Source organism: Malania oleifera, chromosome 5 (genome assembly GCF_029873635.1).
Source record: "Malania oleifera isolate guangnan ecotype guangnan chromosome 5, ASM2987363v1, whole genome shotgun sequence".
NCBI lineage: Eukaryota > Viridiplantae > Streptophyta > Magnoliopsida > Santalales > Ximeniaceae > Malania > Malania oleifera.
Window position 1 is genome coordinate 36544191 of NC_080421.1, and position 27123 is coordinate 36571313.

At 35.4% G+C, this 27123-nt stretch overlaps 1 protein-coding gene across 1 annotated transcript; it reads left to right on the plus strand.

Annotated features, from left to right (window-relative positions):
- The first annotated feature begins 9004 nt into the window (after positions 1-9004).
- Positions 9005-10247, plus strand: LOC131155658 (ethylene-response factor C3). Its single transcript, XM_058108932.1, has one exon. It carries the CDS (start codon positions 9242-9244, stop codon positions 9890-9892), a length of 651 nt encoding a protein of 216 aa, XP_057964915.1. The 5' UTR covers positions 9005-9241; the 3' UTR covers positions 9893-10247.
- Positions 10248-27123: the final 16876 nt, after the last annotated feature.

A 27123-nucleotide genomic window follows, 5' to 3' on the forward strand; every position in this document is an offset into this window, starting at 1 on the left:
TTAACTAACTTTGAAAATTCTTTCAATTTTAATTTCAAACTAGAATTTTTCTTATTCATTTTCTCAAGAAATTTAAGGGTGTACAAATATTGATGCAATTCATCATACGAAAGCATGCTATTTTCATTTTTGGAATCACTAAAATAGTAAGATGAAGTAGAACAAAATGATTGTACCTCGTGGTCATCGTATGCCATCAGACAGAGATTTTCCATCTCATCATCACTGGATTCAAATTCCGAGCTACTGGTACTGTGTGTGTCCCAGTCCACTTTTAGAGCCTTCTTCTTCTTCTTCTTCTTCTTAGACTCTCCCTTTTTCTGCTTTTAAGCCCGTGAATTTTCTGGTGTATTTCTTGTTCTTTCTCATGAACTCTTCAAATTTCTTCATGATGAGTACCATGTTGTCATCCAATTCTGAATCACTTCCCTCACTAGAGCAGTGAGATGATGCCTTAAGTGTTGTGGCTTCCTTTGCTTTAATTTTCTCATTTTTCCTCTCATTTATTGCAAGCTCATAGGTGATGAGCGATCCAATTAGTTCATCAACAGACATTTCCTTGAGATTTCTCCCTTCTGCTATTGCAGTAACTTTAGCTTCTAAAACTGGTGGTAATCCCCTGAGTATTTTCCTGATTTACTCATAAGTAGGGTAAGATTTACCAAAAGCATTTAAAGAATTTGTGATGTGTGTGAATATAGTGTACATAGATTAAATAGATTCATTAGTAGTCATTTTAAATGCTTCATACTCACTAGTGAGCATGTCTATCCTACTATCTTTTACTTCCTTAGTACCTTCATATGTAAATTCTAATTTTTTCCAAATCTCTTTAGCAAAGTTACATGCCATTACCCTATTAAACTCATTATGTAGTGCACAAAATAACAGATTCATTGCAGTAGCATTTAATTGCACTGATTTCCAGTCCTGTTCAGTTTACTCATCTTCAATTTTGGGTACATTAACCTTATCAACTACTTTCATAGGGACATGGTTTCCTTTGGAAACAATTTTTCACACTTTGCAATCTACATTTAATAGATATATATTCATCCCTCTTTTCTAGTAGGTGTAATTTACACCAAAGAAAATAGGTAGTCTAGTGGACGAGGGTCCCTCACCGAATGGAGTTATACCGATGTGTGCCATATGATCTTTTTACAAATGAACAATTAAGTCTATGTAAACCTGCTCTGATACCAAATGTTAATTTAGGTGTAATCCCAAAAGGGGGGGGGGTGAATTGGGCATTTTTAAATTAACATTTAATATTACTTACCACTTAATCCCTATTTCTACATTTAAAAAATTAATTGCTAGGGTTTAAGACTAATTTAAATTATTATATCAATGAATTCTTTTCACCCAATTAATTGTCAAGTGTGTATGGGGTTATTCAATATACACATGTAAGATAGATATTGAAATGCATTGCAAAATATAAAAGGAGTAAAGGAAGAGAGAAGGAAAACATAATTTTTACGAGGTTCAGCCAACTCAGCCTACGTCCTCGCCTTAAGCAACACATTCATGGATTTCACTAAATCCCTACTCCTTTAATCAAGACGAACCTTCCCTTATATCCGCTGCTTACAAAAGGCACAACTTCCTCCTTACCCGGTTCACAACCCAAACCGTGATTACAATATATAATTTAAAATCTGCAAAACAACTCAAGATTTGCTTCTAATAAAGCTAGTGAGTACAATTGAAACCTAACACATATCCATATGATGAAACTTGAAGTTCAGTATGTATGTAATGATACAATTGTTATATGAATGATATGATTCAACCAATTTTCCTTTTATCAAATCTCCCAAAATAATGATATAAGTAAATGCTTTGGAGAAATTTGGATTCTAGCTTAACTTATTTGATGCACAAAGATCAAATGTGATCTTATCAAAAGATTTGTTTTGAATATTATAACGATCAAAATCAATAAGTTTTCTTCCAAATATTCGACCACAATATGATCTTTGTAATATGCAAATATATATATAAGTTCCAAAGATCAAAAAACCTTATATAATATTTTTTAGAAAATATCCCTCAATAATATATATAGTTATGAACACTAAGGATATTTAATCAAGTGGTTTTGTAATATCGAAAATATCGAGTCTTTAACTGAATACACACTTGAATCAAAATCGTTTAACCAATGGAAAAAACTTTTCTCAAGTAGTGATCTTGTCAAAACAATCTATATGTAAGCACACTCAGGGTCAATCACTCAACTTATATTCAATAATGAATTTTGAGATGAAAAGTTCTTTGAGAATAAATATTAACAAGCAAATCAATTTACCAAACCTCAATACAAAGTTTATTGCAAAACAATCAAAAGAAAGCCTTTTGAAGATCAATGTAACTTTAGCTCAGATTTGAAGTATAAGATTTAAAATCCTAATCAAGAACTCAACAGTGTGTTCTCCCAAGTTGTGCTAATCGTAAAATATGCTCAATTATATGCCAAAGGTTAGTTCTCTTTTCACTTATTTCAGGGCACAAGGGTTTAGATATTGATTATATAGGTAACCTTGCCCTTAGGATCATTTCTAACCATTGGATCAACTTGATGAAAAAATAACTAGCGTGTTCTCTCATTAAAAAATCAAAATTTTAATCTTCCCATAAGTTCAGACAACTGAGGGTTAGAGCTCAGACGACTGAAGTTCCTTAGAGTTTCGAAAAATAGAACCTCAACACAGGGTTAGACGACTAAAGTTGGGGTTCAGTCTTCTGAAGTTACGGGTTTAGACGATTGAAGTCAGGGTTGAATCTTCCGGTGTGCTTCTACTTGTTTTTGTGTTTCTCCAATAATTCCTCAGACAACTGAACTTAATTTTCGGTCTTCTGAAGAAATTTGTCAGATGACTGAACTTAACTTCGATCTTCTAAAGTTGACACTTCAGACGAATGAACAGGAAGTTCGGTCTTTTGAACAACACATTTTCTAGATTTTTTCTTTTTAGTTTCAAAAATATGTTTTGCTCTCTTTTTTTACTCTTTTATAAAATATTTTTTGGGGTTTCAAAAACAATCTCTAAGTCCATAAATATCTTCTAAAGATGGTCATGAGATACATGAATCCAAGTTCAATCTAGGGTATAATTTGAGCCTCAAGTTAAATCATATGAAATATGTAAATACATTCAGTTTTAAATATCCATTCCCATGACGATCTTGAACTTGCCGCTTGCATCTTCATTCTTCAACTCTTTTAGTTTCATGGATTTTTCCAATATATATATATATATATATATATATATGTTAGTCTTCATGGCTTATATGACTTTCTATCCTTCTATACATGCTAAATATTGTTCGTGTTCACAATCTCATTGCACAATCAAATACCAAGTGATTTGTCATTATCAAAACCGGATTGGACTGATAGAGTCAACATATTTTAATGTACTGGTTGGGTTCATCCCATTAATTGAACTGGAGAGTCTCACTCCTATAAGTGAGACTGACTCAGTTTAGTCCAAAAATTGAACTAGGGAGTCTTGGCCTCGTAAGTGAGACAAGTTGGGTTCAACCTTGGAATTGAGCTGAGGTTTACCTCACCCCGTAAGGAGAAGTTGTAACAGCTTATGCTCTGCCCATTTAAGTGAACAGGTTTAGTGGAATCCTTGAGGGGTATGCCCAAGGTGAGGACGTAGGCCGATTGGACTGAATCTCGATAACAAATATCATGTGTCGCTTTCTCCTTATCTCATTTAACTTATGTCCTTTAAATTTAGCATGTGTAAGCTTGTTCATTTATGGTTATAATTATTTGCATGCACACTTTTATTTAAATGAGATATGCTGCACATGTATGTTCACTTATAGCTTAATCATTTTTCATACATGTTATTATATTGAATGGGATATGATATGTGGTGAATCGGCATAAATGTTTAATTTAACCAAAATATTTTTGAAACCCAATTCACCCCACTCTTAAGATCACACCAATTCCAACACCTACAATGTCCCCTATTCTTACCCAATGGACTTGGACAAAATAAAAATTGAGTGGAGTGATTCGCAAGCTCTCGTAAACCTTGTCTCATTAAAGCTAATGGTACTACCCTCTTATCTATTCCTAAAAGGATAAAGTCTAGGTATAGGGCTCATGAAAGTTTGTGTGATCACCTAAATTTAAAAGTCTATCCCCTCATTCCAACATATCATCACATCCTGTACATACTTATCCATTCATCCATAAATATATATATATATATATATATATATATATATATATATATATATACGAGCAATTTATACAGGTGAAATATTCACAAGCACACAACAATTATTAATATTCACAAGTAAAATATTATGGCGTAATCAAAAGGACTATTAAATCCATATTTGGGATAATTCATAATTAATTAATGGCTCAACTTTTTAAGTCCCGAATGGAGTCACCAAATTGTTACAACATCTCGGAGATGGGTCCGAAATGGCGAGAAATAATAATATTAAAAGTTCAATGGAGTCCTCACTAACTTGTTATTTTCTTAAGTGTGGTTAGCTCACCTAATTACTACTCGTTGATTGATCTCTACGCTTATCCTAAAGATGAGGAACCAGTAGTCTCATCTGCATTTACTAAAGTTGGGATTCGAGTTCAGTTATGCGAGAGGAAGGTACTAGCACCCCTTATACAGCCATTCTACAGATGGTACTTAATTAACCATGAATTATCTTTAAACTAAATCTAGTAATCTTTAATTAACTCCTTAAAATTAAATTATATAATTGTTAAAAATTTAGAAGAAAATGTTAAATAAGGTATGGTTTAGGAATGTCTAATAAGATCACAAAAGGAAGGGATCTTATTAACTAAAGCTCCCTTAAAAATAATATAGGTGAGGTCTAAAATATCTCTTTACCCTTTGCTTAATCATTGAGACACACACACAAGAAAATAGAATATATACAGATAATAATCAAATAAATTCATTAAATTTGAGCAAAAAGGGTTTTTTAACAATCGTAGGTTTTTTTCCAAAATTTTTAAAGAATTTGCTTAAAAAAATTTCCATTGTTTTTCTGTAATTCTTTGGTATTTTTAAATACTATTTCTCCATTTTATTTATTTTTGATATTTTTATTTTTCTATTTGTCTTGTTTAAGTCAAAATAACTCAAATAAATTTTTTTCTTATTTTTTCTAATTTTTTATATTTTTCTCCAATTTTTTTTTGATTTTGTCTAATTTTTTTAAAAAAATAAAAAAATAAAAAAATAAAAAAAAATAAAAAATAAATTCTTAAATTTTAAAAAATGAATCGACGGTTTGGGACGGGTTAGGCCGGTTTAACTGGTCTGAATCGAGTCAACTTGGTTAGGGAAGGGTTACCATGTGTCAGCCAACAGTGGCACAACACGTGGCTCTAATATTTTATATATATATTTTTCTTGAATTTATTGTAGCGAGATGACATCAACATGACATCCCTCGCCACGTGGCAAGCTACAACGAGCATTGGACATCTGACGTGGATCGTGGATGTGGTAGCGATTCGACCATCAAGAGGAAACACACATCGGACGGCTGGGATTATGCCATGTTGCTTCCTAGACCTATGGTCCTAGTTATGCCACATGTCACCCTCCGTATGGTGACACGTGTCCCATTAATTATATTTATTTTTCAAAAAATTAATATAGACATAATTTTTCTTTTTCTTTTACTTTTTTTTTTCTTTTCTCCCCGTGTTCCAGTTCTATCTATCTTCTCTTTCAATTCTTCGAATCTCTCACACCTCTCTTATCTTTGCACTCTTCCATCTTAGCTCTCCCTTTCTCTCTCTGCTCGTTGCAACCCTTAGCCATTGCCACCTTCTTTGGCAACCTCCACCACCTACGGCAGAGCTTAACTATTCTAATCCATCTCCCTCCTCTCCCTACGTTCTTCACATCTGTCTCACCTCTCTTCTATCCGCACTCTTCCATCTCATCTCTCTCTCTCTCTCTCTCTCTCTCTCTGCTCGCCACAATCTCCAATCCATCACCTTCTTCTTTGGCGGCCTTCGCCACCTACAATAGAGCCTAGTAAGTCCTCACTCTCTCAATTTATCTCAATCTTCTTCTTTTTCTCTCTCTTTTCTCTTACCCTTTCTTTACTTTCCAATTTCTTTCTCAGATCTTCACTCTCTTTGATCTCATTTTGTAAAACTTTGAATGAAGCTTGATGGCAGAGAGCTATAAGCTTTCTGCCTATGTTCCTTAAATCTTAATCAGATCTAACCAAAGGTAAACCCCACCCCTAATATTCTCTTTTTTGCTTAATGATTTATCTTTTCCCTTTGTTTCTATTTTCTTGGGATTTTCTTGAGTATTTTCTTGTGAGCCAAATGGGATGAGGGTTTGGGTTTGACTAATCTTGGGTTAATGGTCAGGTTAGGGTTAAGCTCTAGTCCTGAGTTGTATATAGAGTTTGGCCCGAGTGGCTTGGATGAGCTTTGGGCTAAAGTCAGTTGGGCTTAAATTAGGTTTGGTCAATTGGGCTGTGATTTTGGGCTTTATTAAGAATTGAGCTTGAACTTAATTAATTGACGCTTGGCCAATTGGATTGAGCCCAATGGCCAATTTCAAGGTCTAATGGTTTTTGGGTCAATGAACTTGGACCCGAGTCAAGTTGACCAAAGTCTTTGGGTCGGATCTAGGAGTAGTCGGGTCTAAGTCTTTGGATTCAAATTTGGATCTAAGCGCCCAGGTCCACGTTAAATACTCTAGCTCCCTTAGATGATTCTGAAGGAATTCTCAAATTTATTTGATTTAAAATTGACTTTTGTTCAAGGGTTTGTTCAAATTTAAGCTCAAATTATATAATTCAATTTTTAAACATGCCTAAAGTTTTAATAGAATTTAACTAACACCAAATTTAAAGAAACAACCTCTATTTTTGAATTAGCTATTGTACTCTTCTTTTGCCCGAACTTTTCTAAATCTCCACTACCAAGCTTCTCCACTTTTCTAAAATTCAAGCCATTAGATCTTCAATCTTTCTTCACTTGCTTTCTCCAATCACAACTCTTTCTTAATTTCTCTGCAATGAGTGATTTTCACATTCTTAGTTGTCCGTGTTCTCCTACCCTTATGAAGTTTACTACTTATAGGCCTGATAGAACCATTCGATCATTTTTTAGTTGATTAATTATAATTTAACTCATTCATAAAATTTAAGTTGAATGGCTCAATTTACTTTGTATTAAATTCTAATTTTAACTACATGTTAATTGTGCAATCCCACATGTCTACTTTCATTTTTTCTTTTTGTGCGTGCTAGTTTAAAGATGTTGGCTCACTAGATTTTTTCCTTTCTTTGTTTTTCTTCTATTTTTAGTATATTCATTTTTTTTTTCATTTTCCTTGTATTCAAAATTTTTCTTTGTATTTTCTCATTTTAAATTGAGGTAATTATTTTTTTATTGGTAGGTTACTCTTTATTAAAAAGTGGTGTATTCATATAGATTCTTGTATATTCAAGTTTTCAATAATACCAAAACAGATGTATTGATTTTTGGATTCCTTTTAAGTGTAGGTTTGTTGGAGTTCTATTTTTTATGCAATTATTCTTTTGGAACCCTATTAAAAATAATGAAAATTATACTCTTGGAATAATTACTTTCACCCAATAGTTATAAACTTGTAGTTGCCATAATTAGAATTGAGCTCCAAGATGATGGAGAACTATTGAAATTCATCCTTATTAACATATGCCTATAAGCTAATTAATTTGAATAATAAGAAAAATAGCAATAGGAAAATATATATTCTATCGAATGTAAATAACAAGTACTTTAAATTAATGCAATATTTAAGTACGACCACGATAATGTATGGACTAAAATATGGTGTTTAGTAGGAACTTAAGAGAGGTAAAGATAGGAGAACTCCTTCCCATGTTGAATTTGATTTACTTGAAGGGGTATTATAAAAGAAATGATGATAGATGTGCTTGAGAGATTAGCAATGACAAGAGTTTCAACATAAAATGCTTTTACAGTCATCTTATTAACAATAAAGGGACAAGAGATGACTCATGTGGAAAGCTATGTGGAGCAATAGTACCCCTTCAAAAGTCTCAACTTTCCTCTGGTTACCTACTGAAAGTAAAATCTTAATTGTGGACAATCTCGAGCAACGAGGATGGATTTTGACTGCTACATGTCAATTGTGCAAACATGATCATGAAAACATAGATCATATTACTTTATACTGTGATTATAGTAATGAAATCTAAAGTTCAATTCTTATTTTGTTAAACTTAAGACGGTCAATACCAAAGTAATGAGTAGATTTTCTCGCAAGCTAGTCCTCTTTGAGTCTTAAGAAAAATGAGGGAAAGCTGAGAATAACAGACTCCTCTGGGAGATTTGCAATAAAAAGAAGTGCGAAAAAATAGTTGGTAACATTTACATTTTACAAAAGATAGATTTTTTGAGAGGTATAAGTATCTTCAAAATTGAATATCGTGCGCGACTTTTTAAATCTCAGGAAAGATAAAGGTGATTTTTAAAACTTTGAAAATATGCTTATTTTAAATACCGAGAATCGGTATTTTTTATTTTAAATTTTCTCGTAGCTCACAAAAATTTAGATTTAAACTCAAAAATATATTTTGCATATATCTTTTTATATATGTTTGGTTGCCCATGAAGTGGCAGGGCACAATTGTGAGGCCCAAAACTCAAAAAGCACTGGCAGTATGGTTAAATTTCGGTGTGGTTCTCTTCAACCGCCGTGCTGAGTGTCAAAACTATAGGGAAAATTGAAGGCAACCACTCCATTGGCAAGAGTATGGATACCCAATTAGATATGGATATTTGGCCCAATGAGATCACGAAATGACGTCATATTGAATTTGGACCCGCCGCCATGCCCCCATTTGACTCACGTGCCGTAACCCACCCAAACTGGTCCCGCTTAGACCCTCCATACCCCACAACCCAGATAAACCAAACCCCCCCAAGACATGCATCCTCCTTGCCCAATATCCTCCCCTTTCACTCCCTTTCTTTTTTCTTTTTTCTTTAATGATTAAATCCCCTCCCCCTTTTATTTTATTATTTTTCAATTTAATTTCCTTTTATTTTTGGCCTCAAATTCCTCGAGTTTTTATTTTTGGGTATTTAATGGGGAAGAAGTTCAAATGTTTTGCCGATTACTGAGACCAGAGATACTCTCGGAAAAACAAATCCCAATCCCCAAAACCCAAGGCAATACTCATGGATTATTCCCTTCAGTACGTTACCTCCGACTTCTCGCCGGAATCCTCCTTCGGCTCGCCGGAGACTCCCTCGTGGGGCGAATTCCTCCTCAACGCCCACAGTTCTCTCCCCTTCAACGTGAACGACTCCGAGGAGATGCTCCTCTTCGACGTCCTAGCCGAGGGCGCCAGAGACTCGTCGGAGACGGCCTCCTCCGCCGGAATAAAGGACGAGGAGGTCACCTCCCACGCAAAAGAAGAAAAGGAACCCCAAAAGGAAAAGAATTACAGGGGAGTTCGGCGGCGGCCGTGGGGAAAGTTCGCGGCGGAGATAAGAGACTCGACGCGACACGGCATCAGGGTGTGGCTGGGAACCTTCGACAGCGCCGAGGCGGCGGCGCTGGCCTACGACCAGGCCGCATTCGCCATGCGCGGCTCCATGGCGGTGCTCAATTTTCCGGTGGAGAGGGTTAGAGAGTCGCTGAGAGAGTTGAATTGCGGGTGCGAAGACGGGGACTCCCCCGTTGTGGCGCTGAAGAGGAAACACTCCATGAGGCGAAAATCCGCCGGCAAGAAAAGCAAAGCGTTAGAAAATGTGGTGGTGCTGGAGGATTTGGGTGCTGATTACTTGGAGCAGCTGTTGTGTTCATCTGAACAGAGTGGTGCTTGATGATTCAATATTTTGATTGATCTATCGTGTTCCAAAATCCAAACCCAGAGCTAGCTCTAATTTCTTTCTCAACTTTTGGGTTGGGTATTTTGGTTTCTTTCTTTTCTTTTCTAGCTGAGGTTTTATTAGATTTTGGGGTTCGTTTTTAATTCTACAGTGTGTAACAGAGCCATATCCCATCGTGGAGTCGCGGATCCTTTTCTTGTGGAGATGTGAGGGGGAAGTATCGGTGGGCTTTTCTTCTTCTATCCATTTTCTAAAAATTTTCTCCTTTAAAAATCCTCTTTGTTTCTTTGTATAAAGTTGTAAAGTCCTCAGTACAAAGTTTGCAGTGGCTTGTGTCCCCTCTGATCAATTATTGCACTTTGTAATTGTCCTGATGAGAACCTTTTTTCATTTTGCCCTTCCTATTTTCTGAACACCTTAGATTTTTCAAGGCCTTCAAAAGGAAGAAACCAAACTTGCAACAATCAAAATAGAGAAATTTTAAGGATCAATTTAGTGTTGTATATTTTTCTTCATCCAAACATCAACTATGAATATTTAACCGTTGGCTTTGAATGTAACTCTATTATCATTATCATCATAAAATATTTATAGACTTCCATTTTCTAAAAATATCTCTGAATAGAAAAAAACCAATGCTTTTAATCATATGCTTGTGTAGCAAAACTCTTCTCTTACAAATGCATGGAGCTGCATGAATTGGAGAAGACAAGAAAGGAATGGAAGTAAGCGTTAATTATCATATCATTTCTTATTTTTTGGAGTTGCTTTTAATTTAGTTCCTAGCTATGAAAAGTAGGGAGTCATGCCATTTGGATCATTAAACTTCAAATTAGGAATTAAATACTTTCATTAATGGAGATCCAAGGGTTTCACGCAGCGTCCCTAGACTGCATAATATTTTGCATGCATGCTCTCAAAAAAGAAAGTTTCTAGAAGGCGCCCATATGCTGACAAGACTACTTTCTCATTGATGACATATATGGCATCTTCTATTTCATTTATGGTTAAGTAAAGATGAAAGTTTATATACAAAAGAAAGCTGTCAAATCTTACCTGCTTTATTTTAACATTCTTTTTTAAGGTAAGCGCGCAAAATATATAGAAAAAGAAAATATAAAAGACTTCATTTATTTATTATTAAAAAAATAAAAACAAAATATAATAAATGAATTTCGATATAGAGAGAAAAATAATAGGAAATTGATTTTTATTTTTTCAAACATAATTCTTGTGGGTAGCTTAATTGAATGACTAAATATAATTGATTGCTTGATTTAACAATAAAAAATATCAAGAAGAAAAGAGAAAAGAAAGAAAAAAATTGGTGACCATGTGTGTGTGTGTGTGTGTGTGTATATATATTGTTTCCATTGTTTTGTCTCATATCTTTGTTTGTTTTTGTGTGGAATATAACCGATAATAGAAATATGTAATGTTAATCAATAAGCTACTTTAGAAACTTGACTTGGAGATCTTTGTCCTAGATTAGGCTTAGCCCGTGCGTAAATAGCAAGGGTCAGGCTTGAGCCCATGCGTGTAAATCATTATTATGGGCTATCTCTTTAATTGAATTGTTGGCAGAGCCTATGCAAGGTCTTTTGCTTAACCGTTTCAAATGGCACCTCCCTTGTCAATTGCCACAATACTTAATCTCCGAAATTAAGTTTACCAAACTCATTCATGTTGTGAGCACGATTAAAATCATAAGCTAAACATCCTATATGATTTAGCATAAGGGTACCTTGTCTCCTCCTCCTCTTTTCTCCATGTAAGATAAAGAGATAGTTAAGAAAAATTAAGAATGATTGTTTATGTAAAACATGCACTGGCATAGAAAAGTGATAGCAAATGAAAGTAACCTAAGAATATTAGCATAGATTGGGCTACAAACATCTAATTTTAATAAAATGTTAGCATAGATTAAGCACTAAATATTAGGAACATATATTCAACCAACCATGCATGCATAGATTTTGCTATCTTTGCTATTGTTAGATTACCACTTTACCTAAAAGCTTAAACTATTATTTTGTGAGCCAACAATGTATATCAAGTTTTAACACTCCCCCGCACGTGCAGCCTGACAACACGTGGAAAGAAAAGCACATGATAAATAACACCCATAATAAGGAATACAATATATATATATATTAAAATTGGGGGCAACAAGACTAGAACGCAGGACCTCCTAGTAACTAGCTCTAATACAATGTTAGATTACCAGTTTACCTAAAATGTTAAGCTATTAGGTTGTGGGCCAACAATGTATATCAAGCTTTAACAGTTATCTTAAATAATCTCTTGTTTAAGATAATAGTCAAAGTGGATTGTTTAGAATTCAAATCTTAAATAAATCAAAACTCTAAAAAATACATAGTATTTTGTTAGCTTTGGTACAATCCCAAGAGGGGGGTGAATTGGAAATTTAAAAATTCTTTCCCAAGTCAAACAATCTAACAACAATATTAAGCAACTTAGGGTCTTTTTATGCAATTATAAATTCAATCATTCACAATAGAGCATGCACGAGCGGTAAATAAATTACGAAAAAATAAATTGCACACTCGATATGTTATCGAGATTCAGCCAAAATGCCCACGTTCCTGCCTTGGCTTACGAGCAAAAGGATTCCACTATAAGGCTCACTTCATGTGTGAAGCGACACCTAAATAAAAGTAGGTCAATTAGCACAAGGCCGACCTCAATCTACAAACACACCTTACTAGGATGGTGCACCTAACTTTCTTAATCGGGTCTAAATTAATCTGAGACTATTCACCAGGGTTAGTCTCCCTCTTCAAGCCCGCGCTTGGAATACAACAAATGTAATTTTTGCATATACGGAAATATACTACTCAACAAGTAGATATGTACCACAATACAGTCTAAACAATAATGTAAGTACATATGATAGTAAATATGCTCGGTGCTTAATAATGTGTGCTAAATAGTCAATCTAATGTAAATATATAGTCAATATCTAGAGTGTATTTCCAAGTAAATTTTGAAACAATTAATCAATGTAAATCAATCACCACAAGTTTCAAAGTGTTTCAATAAGTATATTCAAAATATCTCAAACAATATTTCTCACAAAATAATAGCTCAAGAGATATTTAAAAAAATATAAGCTTGAAAAATATTTTTGCACACCAAAAATACAAGCCATAATGAGTCTTACAATGATAATGTAAAGACCCATTTAGCTCTAAGATTTTTCCCAACCAAAGATTTATTAAATAAAATCAAGGAAAAAAAATTTTGTTTAACCCTCAAACGAAAATCAAATGTAATATACCAATTAAGGTTTTTAGCACAATGGAACAATCAATAAACACTCAAAAAGATTTGTTTTCTCAATAAAGTAGTAGAACATGAATGTGTGAGGTTGGTATAGCAAAATAGGGCTTAGGATTTTTCAGTGGATTTTGCTTAATCTCTTTTCGCTAATCGTCACTAATCCAAGCAAATGAGCCCCTATACATAAAGAAGGGCTTAATTTTGACCGTTGGGGACATAGGGGTAACTATTAATTTTGTTTTAAAATCATTTAAGAAAATTAACCCCAATTTACCCTAATTAACTAAGGTAAAAAATAAAACAACCTGAAAGTTTCGGGCGCCTGTCGCTAGGTTCAGTCGCTCGAACAGACACAACAAAAAAAGTTATTTTTGACGTTCGAGTGTCTAAGTTTAGGTTCGGCTTGCTGACCAAAGGCAATTTCCATTATGTCTGAGGTTCATTTGTTTGAACCATAGTTCAGCTTACTGAAGTGCCAAGTTCGACCACTCGAGAGTAAAATGAACTGTAAGTTCGGTTACTGGAGACGATAAAAAAGTATATGGTACAAGTTTGGTCAACCATGGACACTTAGGTCATTTGAGTTTGGTCGCCCAAATCTAAGTCAACTTTTTGACCAGTCCACTGTTTGATCGACCGAGGCAATTTGACTTGTTAGGTTCAGTCGCCCGAAGTTCTTATGATTTTTACCTAAGGTTCATTCTTTGATTTTAATTTGACCCTTGATAACATGTAAAGTATAGTGGGGCTTTGTGCACAAGTGTGGGAACCTAAGGTCTATATAAGGTCATTCTGAGCATATTTCCCTACCATGCATGATACAAATTTTTACAGGTCATATAGTTTTATAGTCCATAATTAATTACAACCCAGAATGAAGAATATAAAAACATAATTACAAATAAGATACAATATTCTTCAATCTTCTATAATATCACCATACGCCATCATGATATAACATTATTCTCAATTCCATGCGTAGAGTGAACCTACATGCAAGTCTTAGTGCAAACATCAAAACTAAGTGTATTTGTCATTATCAAAATGGGACATGACTAACTAGGTCAACAATCTCCCTCTTTTTGATGATAATAAACACTTTATGAAAAAGTGGGAACAACCAAGAAAAGCTCCTCCTGACTATATCTATAAAGAAAATTGATGCTCAAATAAATTTAACTAATTCAATTAACTAATGTACCTAATGTACCCAAATTTTCCCCTTCTCCCCCTTTTAACAACAGCAAAAGGGCCAAGAATAAAAAAATATATATAAGCAATATGGGCAAACAATGAGTAACAGGCATCACTGAAAAAAATAAGGTTATTAGTGATGGTCTTGAATTAGTCGCTATATCTGCTGTTACTAATACTTATTAGTGATGGATTTTTCAAACTGTCACTAATAATAGAGTATTAGTGACGGATTAAAACCGTCACTAAAAAACCTAAGCCCTTCACTATAAATTCTACACCGGCTTGATAAAAAATCGTCACTAAAGCCATAGTATTTGTTAGCTTTACCGTGATCCCAAGAGGGGGAGGGGGGTGAATTGATATTTTTAAAATTTATCTCTTAGGTATTCCTCCTAACAGCAGTATGTTCACAAACCTATGGTCAATATAGTGCAAATAATGTAAATATACCAGAAATTAAATAAAGCAGTTTAAACAATCACACAAGCACCAGAAAGCAGTAAAGAAAGGATGACACGCAGATATGTTATTGAGGTTAGGCTAACTGCCTACGTCCCCGCCTTGGCTAACCAGCACAAGGATTATCACAATAACTTGCTCACTTAAACGGGGGGAGCGGCACCTATACAGACAAGGTCAAATTACCACAGGGCTGACCTCAACCTTTACCAATCCTTATCAGGTTGGATTACCGCGCCCTTAGGTCACGCCTGGAATCTCTTAGATATACAATCAAAAGGTACAATACAAGAGTGCTTTCAGGTAAAGCAGATTTGTAGCACAAATGCACATAAACACACACACCACAGATGATTTAATAATGTAAGCTCAGTGTCGTCTAAGTAGTTCAACTCTCAAACAATTTTTCTATCAGTGTAGTACGCACGTGAGAGTGTCAATAATAATTATTGTATTTTCAGAGTATTCAATCAAACGTGTTCACACAGAGTATCAAACAAGCCTCAATAATATCAATCAATAGAATGTCTCAATCCCATGAATATATATATATATATATATATATATATATATATGCTTGGATTGCAAGATATAAGTAATCTTTGTGTTTTAGCAATGATATAGATTTGAATGGATATTGCTACAAAGATTAATATAACACACACAAATATCTTTTCACAAGAATATCAATATGAATACTACAAGATATTTGAATATGTTTGAAAATAGTTTTGCAAGCCAAATGCAAATACAAACTTCCTAAGTTATTGCAATAGGAATGCAACACTTGGAAGTTTAACAAGTCTTCTTAGGATAGGCTTATTAGAAAAGCCTCCTAAGAATACTTAGGTTATGCTCTCGTTACAAAAATTCATTCAAGGCACTTCAAACAATGAGAGCAAACCTTTTAGAATACGCACTCAAAATACTTACAAATGATTTTGAACTTTTAGAAGAAAGGCTAGAGTGTTTGTAAGGAGGTATGAGCACTAGGAATCAAAAGAGTGTATTTTTGCTCTAGAGAGAAAATTCTTAATCCTTTTTGCTAATCAATGATTAATCCACTGAATGAAAGAGTATATATAGACATATTGAAAATTTTAACCGTTGGGGACCTATTAGGGATTATTGGAAAAGTTTAATAACATTTAAAACAATTTAACCCTGTTTAAAATTATTAACCACAGTAAAAAAATAGGAGCAAGCCGAGAGGTTTGGTCGACCAGGATTCAAATGGCTCAATCGACCAAGGGACTTTTGAACTGAAAGGCTCGGTTGACCGGAGAGAGAGATTTCCCAAACTTTTGAGGTTCGGTTGAACGGGCCTTTTTGAACTGCATGGTTCGGTCGACCAGACCGCTTGGAATTCTCCCAAGACCCTCCGGTCGACCAAGTAATTAAAGTACAAAAGTGGTCGGTCGACCAGGAGGTCAAAAGGTTGACTCCCATGTGGTTCGGTCGACCGGGGCCTTTTGAACTGTAAGTCTCGGTCAATCGGGACTTTGGTCAACAGTTGACCCAAGTATGGTTCGGTCGACTAGACCAAAAATGAACTGATTTGGCCGGTCGATCGAAAGTGCACCAAGTGTGCATTTCGGTCCCGTCTTGACACAATTAAGCCCTATTTAAGTGCCTACCAATCATATGTGTATATGTGTGTGTCCTAGGGTCACTTGGGTAAAATATAGAGACACAGAAAAAGTCCGATGTCAGTCGACCGAAGTGAATACCCTAAGGTCTTTCTAAGGTTAGTTTTGGTTTGTATCTGGTTTGAGCTTACAAATTAAACCATGCATGTGTTGTGTGTGCTTATTACGAACCAAATAACCTAATTTACTATTACAAACAAATTCCACTAAAAGTTATTACAATTAAGAGCATGAATTTGTCTTCAATCTTTGAGTTTTCACGTGCCATTGATGATATGCTAATATGAACCTGCACATGAACTAGATATTTATTAAATACAAGAGTATTTGTCATTATCAAAACCAGGGCGTGACCAATAAGGTCAACAGTATTAGTGACGATTTTAAATTCATCACTAATGTTCTATTATTAGTGACAGTTTGAAAATCATCATTATTGCTCACAGGAAACTATTAGTGACGGTTTTCAAACCGTTACTAATACTATAAAATCGTCACTAATACTATATTATTAGTGACGCTTTGAAAACCTTCACTAAAACTCTTAAAAAAAGGGCAATTATTAGTAACGGTTTTGAAACCTTCGCTAATACTTAAATTGGACAATTAGTAGTGATGGTTTTAAAATTGTCACTAATAATTTTAAATTAGTTTTTTTTTCAATTATTAATTCTTGTAAAAATCTGTGATTACATTTTCGTATATGTAACATTAAACCATAATTGCTGAAAAATCAAAAATTATTCAAAATTCTAATTCAAATTCAAATTCAAATTTAAATAAAAATACAAATATATTATACAAATTCAAATACAAATATGTTATACAAATTCAAATTTAAATACAAATACATTATACAAATTCAAATTCAAATACATTATCCTTCCCTTGCTCCCTCGATCTCATCTGCCACAAAAACATCACAAAGCCGACAATCACAGCCACTGAGGTTGTCACGATCACCACCACCCAGTCGGACTCCATCGACACCCACAACGCCGCCTAGATCAACCTAAATATATTTTAAATAAATAAATTATATTTTAATTTAAAATTTGTTTTGAACAAAAATCTTATTTCATTGAAGAAGACAATGGAACTTTAGCATCGAGGATGGATCCGCCATGATGGTGATGTGAGCTTCGATAGTGAGAGACCATGGCAGCATGGGTGGCTATGGCTTGGTGCGGCATCATCCTCGAGGGCGAAGTTCTCGAACAATAAGGCTTAATCTGCAATCTAGGGCCCAACTTCAGAATCCTCAACCTTGATGGTGATGGAGCAGACGACGAGGTCATAGAGGATGATGAAGGACAATAACGTTATGGATGACAGAGAAAGATGACGAGGCCGTGGATGGTGGTGGCTACATCAATGATTTTTTATGTAGTTTACCTGGAGTTTCTTTTCAAAATTGATTTGAAATGCAATAAGCCTGTCCATGTAGACAAAATGAATTTTAGCCTTTCATCTGATAGGTTGTCTCTTATAGTTAAGGTTTGATTTAAATATTAATTTTATATCTCTTGAATGTTGATGCCCTTCTTGCGGTCATTGCATCCACTTGCCTTATTGTAAATAAAATTAATATTTAAATTATACATTAACTATAAGAGACAACCTATTAGATGAAAGGCTAAAATTCATTTTGTCTACTTGGGCAGGCTTATCGTATTTCAAATCAATTTTGAAAAGAAACTCCGGGTAAACTAGATAAAGAATAACCATCCACCCCATTATAAAAGTACCTAAACCTCCCGATTCTTATCTCCATGTCCATCATAAACTCCAAAGAATGAAGTGGAAGCATCTAGAACAGGATATGCAGCATGCTAGCAAATCAAACATTCATAGTTAATAACAAAATATTCATACTATTAGTAAAGAGTTAACATAGGCATTATCACATAAGTTCCAAAAACCTTGTGAGGTACATTAGTATGTCCAAGTGTAAGGTTTTGGGCACGTATTTTCATTTTGTAAGGATGTCCAGGTCATAGAATTAAACAAACACAATACTATATATATATATGCAACTCAACACTAAAGCTACATACCCAAACAATTATTATTCAATCAGAGGAATTCGACATGTTTGTTACTATCCAAGTGTGAAAAAAAAGATGCCACAAATAAGTTTAACATATACTGATTCCCACAACTTGTGAAAATATGCACATGAGGAACAAATATTTCATACCTTATGAGCTGACTTGGCAAGTGTTTGCATATTATAGCTTATATGTGCATAAAAAACCAATTTTAACCACACAATGCAAGCGAATAACATTAATGTGACACAAGATAAGACAGCTGAATCACCGCGCGCAATGACTCTCCACATGGCCTCGCGATCGAGAACTTCGCTGTGAACCTTGCAGTAGCTATCGTTCGCGGACATCAACACGGGGGCTTGAGCCCTTTATGTTCTGTAGTTGAAGGTGAATTTTCACTAGTTCAACAGGAGTGAGCAAAAGGCTCCGTAGGGCCCCTATTTCAATTCCCCCTAGGGCAACTCCTTTGTAAGAGGGAGGCTCTTCAGCTATAACTGAGGAATCAAATGCTCATGACAACACTACATATATCTAGAAGACCATGGCATTCTGTAAGAGGCAACAAAAAAATTAGTCTTGATCTCTTACTGGAATGAATTTTTTGGTAAGAACTGCTGCACAGCTAGGAAAACAATTTGTTTGCAGTCTTTTTCATTATGATAGCTTTCCCTTGGTGGATGGGGATGCGTGTGTTGTCTCATCCTCAAAAAACTAATTGAACGACAACACCAACTAATTGTGCCAAATTTCATCCAAAAATCCAAAATCATGTATATCCTAATAATGTTTTCAGAATTTACTTCAGAACCCAAAAAGCCAAAATCAAAAAGACAAAGTTCCCAAATGTTGATAGCGTCCATGACATCAAGTTCACGGGATTGGGAACACATGAGCATTGGCGCAGCAATCATAAAATGGTTCAAGTTTAATTGTATGTATTATGATAAAAAAGTTCGAATCCAAGGCATGCAAGATGAAATAGAGTTCGGGCTCAAGAATCTAAACATATTAGAGACATGCAAGATGAACAAATTAATAAAAAAGAAGATAGAACAAGAAGAAATGGTCAATTAGGCACCTGAAAAGTGACAGAACCGAGGGGCGCGCCCATGTCGCAGTAAAGGGCAGAGGGTCCCGCGGCGGTGATGATCTTGTGGTGGATGCCCAAGGCTGAACCACCGGTTCTAGAATGCTGCTGCCAAATTCTTAAGGTGTCGAGGGGGTAGCCAGAGATGACGCCGGCCATCCCCTCGATTCCTCCCGCCACGAACTCCTTCCCCCAACTTTTCGAGAGAAACTTCGGCCATAAATCCATCCATTCCACAATCCACTCACCCCTTTGTATTGCAACTATCCTTTTTAATGAGCCGCGTACATGGACGAGCGAGGAGGGAGGGGCAGAACGAAATTTGGGGAAAGAAGAGATGGCAAGAGGGAGAAGGAGGCGAGAGTAGAAGAAAGAAGAATTTTGGAGAATGTGTGGGGGATTTCAGATTTTGAGCATTAGTGACGGTTTCAAAACCATCACTAATACCACATTATTAGTGACGATTTTCCCAATCCGTCACTAATACCCTTAACTAATTTTTTTATATATTTTTTTAAATAAAAACACTAGTAGTGACTGTTTCAAAACCGTCACTAATACCCTATTATTAGTGATAGTTCTCTCAAACCGTCACTAATACCCTTAACTAATTTTTTATATATATATATTTTTAAATAAAAAAACTAGTAGTGATGGTTTCAAAACCGTCACTAATACCCTATTATTAGTGATGGTTCTTCCAAACCATCACTAATACCCTTAAGTATTTTTTTAATATTTTTTAAATAAAAAAACTAGTAGTGATGGTTTCAAAACCGTCACTAATACCCTTAACTAATAATTTTTTAATATTTTTTAAATAAAAACACTAGTACTAACAGTTTCAAATAAAAAAAAACTAGTAGTGATGGTTTCAAAACTGTCACTAATACCCCGTTATTAGTGACAGTTCTTCCAAATCGTCACTAATACCCTTAACTGATATTTTTTTTAATATTTTTTAAATAAAAATACTAGTAGTGACGGTTTCAAAACGATCACTAATACCCCATTATTAGTGACGGTTCTTCCAAACCATCACTAATATCCTTAACTAATTTTTTTTAATATTTTTTAAATAAAAAACACTAGTAGTGACGGTTTCAAAACCGTTACTAATACCCCATTATTAGTGAGGGTTCTTCCAAACTGTCACTAATACCCTTAACTAATTTTTTATTTATTTATTCATAAATATTAGTAGTGACAGTTAGTTAATCATCACTAATAAGTGACTTTTAGTGATGAATTTAATTCGTCACTAATACCCTAGAATCGTCGCTAATATTTTCCCGGAAAAATTTTCACGTGAAAATTGTTTACCACGCTGTTTTTAGTGATGAAAGTATTAGTGACGGTTCTAAAACCATCACTAATACCAACTTTTAGTGACGAAAATGAATTCGTCACTAATACTTTCGTCACTAAAAACCAGTTTTTTTGTAGTGCATTTTGATACAAGAAATAATTTGGGAATATTTCTGAAAAATTTGGTAGTACGCCATTTGAAAATAGAGCATTTCCCAAACTAAACCTTTACCTAAGTGACATGTTTGAGTTCAATAAAATAATGTTCAACAATTCCAAAAACTCAAACAGTTTAGTATTTAACCACTCAAATCATCAAGACAAAGAGATAGTATGATCATGCATCTCAAGATGACTAGTATGATCATGCATCTCAAGATGACTAAAGGATACCAATTGTTGATACCACTTGTTAATACATATTGTTAGAGATTTATGTTTTCCAACAAGATATAAATCTCAATGATGCATGAAGTGAGATACATTTACCATTTTAGAGCCATATATTTCCAAGTGAAGTGGCTCCCCCTTAGATTGTGCATTCTTTTTAATCTTATAACTTGAGGAAAAGACACAAGTGTTTTAAACATTTATGAGCACATATCATGACAAAAGATTTAGCATGCACATCCATTTTAGAAAATGTTCAAATATTTTTGGGAAAATGTCAAATAAAAATTTGGCAGCATGCCGCCCATAAATAGGACATTTCCTATATGAACATGCATAAAAGGATTCATGCAGACATTATATCATTCAGTTTTGAGCATGCAAGAACCTAACATTTCTACTAGCAGGGAATACACATCAACTGCATCCGCCATGCAAGAGGCATCAATCAGGAAAACACACACACACACACACACACACACACACACACACACACACACACACACACACACACACACACATATATATATATATATATATATAAGTATAAGCAAAAGGTAATCACCACATAATATTATCTGCTTGTGGTGAGAGTGTATAGCCGAAAAGAAAAATAAAAAAGCTCTTAAGTTATTACAGACCCCAAATGTAAATGTATGTATGTAAAGGATAAAATAAAATAAATTAGCAACTGATCTCCAAGGCTCACCGAGTATGTAGAAGTTCACCCTCACATCAGACTGGAACTCAGTGAACTAGGCATAGAACGCATCATGACTCGCCTGGGAGGAGGAGGCTTGCTCCCTGATCTCACCCTGGATGGAGGTCTTAAGCTCCTCAATAGATGCAGTGAGACCAGTAATGGCAGCCATGATCTCGGCATTCGATGGTATGTGGGGCTACTCTTGTGGAACCTTCTGAGGCCTTGGACCTCTCTCAGGTATGGTAGGTAGGCCTCACAAAACGAGTCATAACCCGTCGAGTCACCTGAAACCACCCGTTTAAAATAGGTTCGAATTTAAAGAAGTCGACCCATTTAATAATTGGATGGGTCATGGGTTGACCTGTTTATAAATAGGTTCAACTAGGTTCAGGCGGGCACCCACCGAGTGACTCATTAATTTGGATCCTTTATATTATATGCATCTGTCGTCACTCACTTTGTCCACCCTAATCAAAAAACCCTAATCGCTTCTAGCCTTTAGGCTTCGCTTGCTCTCCTTTGGCTCTTCTCAGCCTTCGGCGCTTCACTCTCCTTTGGCTTTTCTTGGCCTTTGGTGCTTCGCTCTCCTTGGCTCTCAACCTCTCACTCTTTCAACCTCTTATCTGGGTCTTCTCCTCTTTGTTCTAGCAGCCCAACCGCACATTGTTCCCCACACCGCATGCCATCACCGTCACCTACGCCACACACCGTCGCTATTGCCCACACCGCACGCCATTGCTGTTGCCCAAGTCATGCGCCGTCACCATCGCCTATGCCGCATGCCGTCGCCCACGCCACACATTGTCTGCCTGTCTAGCCTATCCCCCTCCCTCTCACTCTCAGTCTCCCTAGTTCCTAAGTCCCTCTTAGCTTAGTGAGCTCACAATCTCGACTCTCTCTCTCACTCTCAGTTCAGCGTGACGACGTCAACGGTCAATCTCCCTCTCTCGGTTCTCTCAGGAAATTAGCCCTGACAATCTGCGATTCTGCATCTTTCATTTCACATTTCACCTTTTTTTATAGATTCAATAAATAAAATAAGTATTTTTAAAAATAAAAAATAAATTTAAAGATTAAAATATATAATTATTTATTAAAATGGTAGACTCGTGACTCGCCTGTTTATTAAACGGGTGGGTTAGGGTTGGCATGTGTATGACCCATTTTTGACCCAGCCCATTTATGACCCGACTCGTTGACGACCCACCCGAACCCGGCCTGCCTGCCTTGTTTGCCACCACTAATGGTAGGCAACCACATGTTGCCAGCGAGCTCATACCCCATCAACTTTAGAGTAGTGGATGAGAAGACATCCGTGCTCCTGATCTTCTTCAGTACTACATATGGAGTCCTTGTGACTCTCTCTCTAACAAACATCCTAGATAGGATGCCCCCATATGGAAGTATAATCCTCTTCCCTACTGTCTTCATGAATATCGATCTCAGGATCAGTCTAGGGAGGTCTAGCTTCTTCCTCATGAACAAACACCACATCACAAAGCAGTCAAGGTACGAATCATGGTCCCTCGACTCAGAATTCATCAAGATATTATACGATATTAGGTGGTGTACCACTTTCGCCTCTAGAGTCAACGACCTACAGCTGGGTGTGTGACTAAGATCAACAATAAGATGATGCATAACCAAATTTATGAAAGTACTCACAGTGAAATCTTACTCATTGATCCAGGTCGTGGTGGAGTCAGGACAGTTGAAGTCACCTCTCTGGATATTGAATGTTTCAACCAGATATGCATCATCAAACATAATGTCCATCTCAAACACCCAAGAGTAGCATCCTTAGTCATCCTACCCAATATTGGCATAGAATAGCCAAACAAGGATGGGGTAGATCCCCCTGGGCTGGAAGCTAATAAACTCATACCACCCCTGGTATTCAAATATTTCTAGAACATTATCGAAGTAAGTTTGCATAAACTGAATGTCCAGAACCTTACCTAGTATGGGCTCCTTGAGCTAGAAGACCGTCTCATACTTGATACGTCTTTTACGCGTACCAAACCATTGTTCAGGAGCAATGCCTGACTCTATGTGTCTTTGGTCTCTAAATGTGATTAGGAGAGGGTCTTTCAAAGAAATACTAGGCTTAGAATGAAAATGGGAAGGCTGGAAGAGAAAAATTCTGAAGGGGCTCTTAAGAATGGAGAAAAAATGAGGCTTTTTATGCAGGTAAACTATATATAGATTGCGGTTCAGTCACCCAGTCCAAATTTTGGTCACCCAAACCAGAATGATTGCTACCTATGCTATGTCTGTTTGGTTGGCCGAACAATAAGTCTATTGTATAAATCTCAAAGGTATTTTCTTATTCCAATGCTCAGTAGCCCAAATGAACACAGTTCGTTTCAATTCAGTTGACTGAACCGAGACTCGGTGGCCCAAAAAATCTTTTGGTCACCCGAACTATGTTTGGTGGCCCGAACTGATTTGAACTGGAATGTTTAGGCTCTCAAAGAGTGGTCAATGACCTGGTCAATTTACAAGTTCGATTGACCGAATGGTTTAGGCTGAAACAATTCAGCAGATTGAACTGAGTCAAATTTTCTTATTTTGACATTTTCTTAATATGTATGACCCCCTATGATTTAAATACATGACCTAAGGATTGTGGAGTCCACCTATTCTATCCTATTGACACTTGGAACATTATCGGGTCATAGAGAGACGAATTCGGGTTTTTATTTCACTCTCTACACCTGTTTCATTTTGACCCCTTTCCTTTTGAGCAGACAATTAAACTTGGTGTGTCCCTTATTTTTACATAAAGCACAATAGGTATGGGTATAAGGACCGGAGGAGGTACTAGCATAATCTCTCAAAAAGTACCCCATGTATAGATTTTTCTTCTTTCTATTTCAAACTCCATTATATCCAATACCTTCCTTATCTAAGGTCATCTTCTGTGAACCTAACAACTTGTTAAAGTTGTCCTTGCCTCTAGTAAAGGCGTAGATGATCTTAGCTTGGTTTTCTACTTTCTTTTCTAGATCTTGCATTTTTAAGTTCTTTAGACCTTTGCAAACATCTTGTAATTTCACAAATTCTTTAGTCATATTGTTTGCTTTACATTCAAGTTTTTCAATAAGAAGATCTTTATTATAATCACTTGGCGTTTGAGATCTTATTGCATTCTATTCTTTTTCTGAATTTTTATTCTTGTTTACTAATTGTTTGATTTTAAAATCATTTTTCCTTTCAACAAGAAGTTTTGGACACATATTCTTTCACACATGCCTTATACTTGTTTTTTTAAAACAGTATATCTTTTATTAGCTTTAACAAGTGACTTATGAATTCTAACATATTCAATTTGCAATTCTTTACAAGTGGGCATGCTTTGACTATTATAACTATCACATGATTCAGTATCAGATACATCATTCAAATTATCACATGAATCATTACCAATGTTATCGAATAATGTAGGAGGAGATGAGTTTATCTCATCATTAGTTAGAGCTATGAAGCACCGTTTACCTCCTCCAAGATCTGTAGAGCTTGAGTCACAAGGAATGGTCACCTTTTCCTTCATAGTTGCTCCATATCTCCTTTCAAGTTCCTCCCATATCTCCTTAGCATTGTTACATTAAATTCCTATCATTATCATTAAGCTCAAATTCAGATTTAGGAACATCAACACAATCAATTACTTTCATAGGTATACTATCTCCCTCGGCAATGACTTTCCAAAACCTCCAATTCAAGGCTTTGACAAATATTGTCATTTTAAATTTCCATATGGCGAAATTTTCCCCACAAAACACTGGAGGGCTCATAACTAACCTTCCCTCACATGAAGGGGATGCACCAACACGAGTCATCATGATCTTTTTACTAACTAATTGTTAAGTCTAAGTAACAGGGCTCTGATACCAATTGTTAGTTTTGGTGTAGTCTCAAGAGAAAGGGGAGGTGAATTGGAAATTTAAAAATTCTTTCCTAGGTCAAATAGTCTAATAATAGTATTACGCAACCTCAGGTCTATCTATGCTGTTATAAATCCAATCATTCACCATAAAGCATGCACGTGCCGTAAATAAATTGTGAAAAAATAAATTGCACACCCGATATGTTATCAAGGTTCGGCCAAAATGCCTACGTCCCCACCTTGGCTTACTAGCACAAGGATTCCACTATAAGGCTTACTTCACGGGTGGAGTGGCACCTAAATACAACCAGGTCAATTAGTATAGGGTTGACCTCAACCTACAACCACACCTTATCAGGATGGTACACCTAACTTTCCTAACCGGGTCTAAGAAAACTTGAGACTATTCACCAAGGCTAGTCTCCCTCTTCAGGCCTATGCCTGGAATACAACAAATGTAATTTTTGCGTACACGGAAATATACTTCTCAACAAGCAGATATGTATCACAATACAGTTCAGATAATAATGCAAGCACAGATGATAGTAATATGCTCAGTGCGTAATAATGTATGCTAGACACTCAATCTAATGTAAATATACAATCAAAATCTAGAGTGTATTTCCAAGCAAACATTGAAACAATTATCAATGTAAATCAATCATCACAAGTTTCAAAGTGTTTCAACAAGTATATTCAAAATATCTCAAATAAGATTTTTCACAAAATAATAGCTCAAGAAATATTTGAAAAATATAAGTTTGAAAAATATTTTTGCACACCAAAAATACAAGCCCTAATGACTCTTACAATAATAATGCAAAGACCCACTTAGGTTTAAGATTTTTCCTAATCAAATATTTATTAAATAAAATCAAGGGGTAAAATCTTTGCTTAACCCTCAAACGAAAATGAAATGCAATATACTAATGAAGGTTTTTAGCATAATAGAACAATCAATAAACACTCACAAAGATTTGATTTCTCAAGAGAGTGATAGAATATGAGTGTATAAGCTTTGTACAGCAAAATAGGGTTTAGTATTTTTCTAAGGATTTTGCTTAATCTCTTTTTGCTAATTGTCACTAATCCAAGCAAATGAGCCCCTATATATAGAGAAGGGCTTAGTTTTGACTGTTGGGGATATAAGGGTAATTATTAATTTTGTTTTAAAACCATTTAAGAA